General features: G+C 28.8%; 1 protein-coding gene across 1 annotated transcript; it reads right to left on the reverse strand.

The window, feature by feature from the left end:
- Positions 1,002-2,549, reverse strand: LOC107625137 (photosystem I reaction center subunit IV, chloroplastic). Its single transcript, XM_016327712.2, has 3 exons — positions 2,156-2,549; positions 1,514-1,579; positions 1,002-1,294 (listed from the first exon to the last, which is right to left on the reverse strand). The coding sequence occupies exons 1-3, from the start codon at positions 2,438-2,440 to the stop codon at positions 1,190-1,192; spliced, it is 456 nt and encodes a 151-aa protein (XP_016183198.1). The 5' UTR covers positions 2,441-2,549; the 3' UTR covers positions 1,002-1,189.

Below are 3,708 nucleotides of genomic sequence, written 5' to 3' on the forward strand. Positions count from 1 at the left end.
AAAAGATAACTTCTAATAGAATAAATTACTATTTTTTTTATTTTTACTCACGAATGCTGACAAATCTATTAGTATAAAAACGAAATTAGTTTTGCACCCATAAAAAATAAATTTTGGTTGACAAAACTATTAGAATCCAACAAACCTATTTAAATTGAGAAATCATGGTACGAATTAAGAGAAGGAAATAGGTGTTTATATCTCTTATGAACTTTCTTTACAATTTTAAAAGATAACTTTTTATCATAGTCTATGGGATGACTATCAACAAGAGTGAATGATAATCATTATAAATTACGAATAAACTTTATTTTAGCAATAGACAAATGAGTTAAATTTTAAAGTGATTTTTGAGATTGATACCAAAAAGATATTCGAGATTTCAAAATTGGAAAAATTGCTAAAATATTAGTAAACAATATTTATATGCGTGATGTGAGTCATCATGTCACAAAGGATTGAAGATAGTGCAGGCAAAAACGTTTTTACAGATGTAGAATGACTCAAAATATTTTGGAACAACGTGTATTAAAAAAGTCAGTTTGGATACTTTACTTTTACCATCTAAATCTAAGAGAAGATTAAATGAGTAAATATAATAATCGAAATAAAAAAAAGAAAAGTATATTAAATGCCTCAACAAAATTTATGTAAGAATAATAATTAGGAGTTCTAATTCATTATTTCAGTTATTTTTCTAATTCTTAAATGGGCAAAAACTCGAACATATATTTAATTTTTTCAAAATATCACAAAGATAAAAATGAAAATTCGAAACTCTTTTATTTTATTTAAACTTAAAACATAGCAAGATAATTTAGCACTCTAATTATTTTTCTTTACCTAAAGTTTTAAATTTAATATTGTCTCTGCAAATTGTTAATGGTGAACTGATAATCAAAGTCTTGACAGTACGTATCTTGTGAGCATTTTTGTTTTACAAATTATAATTTAAAATGGATTATGACACTCATTATCTATTGTAAACTAATGTGCATATGTACTCATTTAAAACAAGTTCAAATTATGAGCAATTGCACACAGAATGTAATTTATAAGGATCAGAAGGTGATGGGTATAAGAGAAGATATGATACAGATTTTTTTTTTTCATTTGACATGGAAAAATCTTAAGCTAATAGCTGCAATAGAATGATGACGATTGTCAAAATTACAAACTTAAAATGCAATCATGCAACTTCCTCAATTTCATCCAATGCATAGTTGTTTGTTGATACATTTGCATAGTTAACTTTGTTGAATCTAACCACAACAGGATAGCGAGTCTTGGGGTCCTACGCAACAAAAAGAGAAATCAACCAAATTAACAAACATTATTACATTTTCGTTCAGAATAACACTCAATTCAGTCTCTAAAATATTTAGTCAAACTTTAATCGTCAACGAATCTTAATCATCATATCAGTCACTAAATTTTTATTTCGTTAGAAATACAAATCGAGCATGCTTTAATTGTTAGTTTGAGTGTAATTTGAAGTAGTTATAGTAATTACCTGATCAACGGCAACAACTGAACCATAGCCTTTGTACCAGTATGATTCTTTCCTAAGAATCTTTACCTGTTTTGATGAGTACAAACAAAGAGTAGACGCATGTTATTATTAGTCTACATTATTGATTGGTGAAAAATTAAAGTCTCGTATGTCAAATAAAGCCACAAAAATCAATAAACATCCAAGTGGATTCATAATAGCTTAAATGTCTTAACTCTTAAGATTATGTACTAAAATTGTTACATCAATCCCACTATGCTAAATAGCTTGTCATGTGAAGAGTTTCATAACTTTAAAAAGATAAAAAAATTTCAGTACAGATCACTCAAGTTTTAACAAAGAAGTTATCATTGAATAGGATATCAACGATTTTAACACTGACATTAATTTACACTGCGCTACATATACACCAGAAATTATCCACCAAAGTATGTACGCTTAAATACAAAATAGATATTGAAAATAATAGATAATGATTCATTTGGCGACTGAATTTAGAAGTAGTATTTTTGATAATCTATAATCTTTCATGTACTTTTGTAATTTTTATTATAGTACTTAATAAAAAGTAAGAGTAACCAAAAAAAGGAAATTAAATGTTAAATTACCTAACAAACTATAACTAATTAACTAAAATCTAACCTTAGTTCCTCTCTTGGGGCCAATTGGAGGTGGCTTTGGTTTTGGAGCAGTAGCAGCAGCTTCACCTTCAGCCGGTGGTGTTGCCGTTGCAGGTGCAGCAGATGCAGCTGCACCTTCATCTTCAGCCCTCACAACAAGCCTATTAAAAGAACCACTTTTGTTGTTGTTGAACTTTGAAGGGAACATCACCATGGAACTGATCCTGGAAGAGGAAGACGAAGAGATTGTCTTTCCGGATGACAGCACAAATCCGGATGCAGCTGATGCCATGTTGCAACTAGCCATCACTCTCTTTCTTTCTCTTCTTTCTATCTCTCCAGTGGTAATGGTTGATGAGTGTGATGACAAAGGAAACAAAAATAATATTGTGAGGCTCGGAAAGAAGGGTAGATTTTGGTTGGAATCTGATCCACACAGAAGCGTGAGTCAAAATGATTTCCTCCACTAGGATCATGCCACTTGTGTAACCATATCCAATTCCTTTGGATAATGTTTCTATAACTCGTCCATTTCATCAGGGTCATCTACCCACTGAGTCAACTCACTGAGTGCATGCCTAGTACCTACTTCTACTCTGTTGGAGTCGCAATAACAAAATAATAACTAAATATTTAAGGTGGATTTTGCAATAGTTAGTTTATTAATGAAGTCATAAAGATTGCATTTATTTATGTGGGCTGGACATAAAGATAAAGATAGTAAATATCTAAAAAATGTTTAAATAGAGAAATACAGACATTAAACACAATATCTCTAGGATAAGATAAATTTTTTTTATTTTTGTATCCATTTTAAACAAAAAATAATGATAAACACGGAATTTAGGATAGTAAACACAGATTTTTAATAAAAAAATTTATTTTTTTCATAGATAATTACTCTTTATTTTTAACCCTAATTTAAATTTCTTCTTTGCATCGTCATCTTCAGAGAGTTTCTCATAGAGATAGGTTCTCAGAAGGTACTCAAAGAGTACATTGAAGTACTCTATTCTCTATGTTTTTTTTATCTTTTATTGTGTTTATCTTCTTCTTTCAATTGAGATAAAAAGACCAAATTCACTGCCTATTAAATCTCCAACTTACAAAAAAAATTTAGAAGCAAAAAAAAATTTAAAGAAACACAAAAATAAATTATACCCAGAAAATTTTGAATGTTGAATCGAACAAGAGAGACTAAATTAGCATAAGCAAACTTTAGTAGATATAGCAAAGGGTTAGGCGGCAGAAAGGAGTGAAAGACAAAGGGAAGAAGAGCAAGATATGAGAGATATGTCTATTTTAGTCATTTTGCATAATATTTTAGTATTATCTATGTGTATTCAAACATAATATTAAATATTACATTAGTGTCTTGTACATTATATATAAACACAATACACAAAAAATAATTTTTAATGCTCTATTCTATTGTTTCTGTCTCATTATCATATTCTATCCTGCTCACAAAAATAAAGGTAGCCAAAGAAGTTAGAAGTTACTAACAAAGTTATTTTAAATTTAAAAGTTAAAAAAGATATCTTATTTTATAATTTTATAATTTATTTTAAAACC

Source organism: Arachis ipaensis, chromosome B02 (assembly GCF_000816755.2).
Source record: "Arachis ipaensis cultivar K30076 chromosome B02, Araip1.1, whole genome shotgun sequence".
Classification (NCBI taxonomy): domain Eukaryota; kingdom Viridiplantae; phylum Streptophyta; class Magnoliopsida; order Fabales; family Fabaceae; genus Arachis; species Arachis ipaensis.

What these genes read in the sequence shown, in the direction of transcription:
- LOC107625137 (XM_016327712.2), bottom strand. Translation starts at nt 2,440, where the DNA reads ATGGCTAGTTGCAACATGGCATCAGCTGCATCCGGATTTGTGCTGTCA. An exon ending in GCCCCAAGAGAGGAACTAAG is followed by an intron (nt 1,580 to 2,155) that starts GTTAGATTTTAG and finishes TCATCAAAACAG; the next exon opens with GTAAAGATTCTTAGGAAAGA. An exon ending in CAGTTGTTGCCGTTGATCAG is followed by an intron (nt 1,295 to 1,513) that starts GTAATTACTATA and finishes TTTGTTGCGTAG; the next exon opens with GACCCCAAGACTCGCTATCC.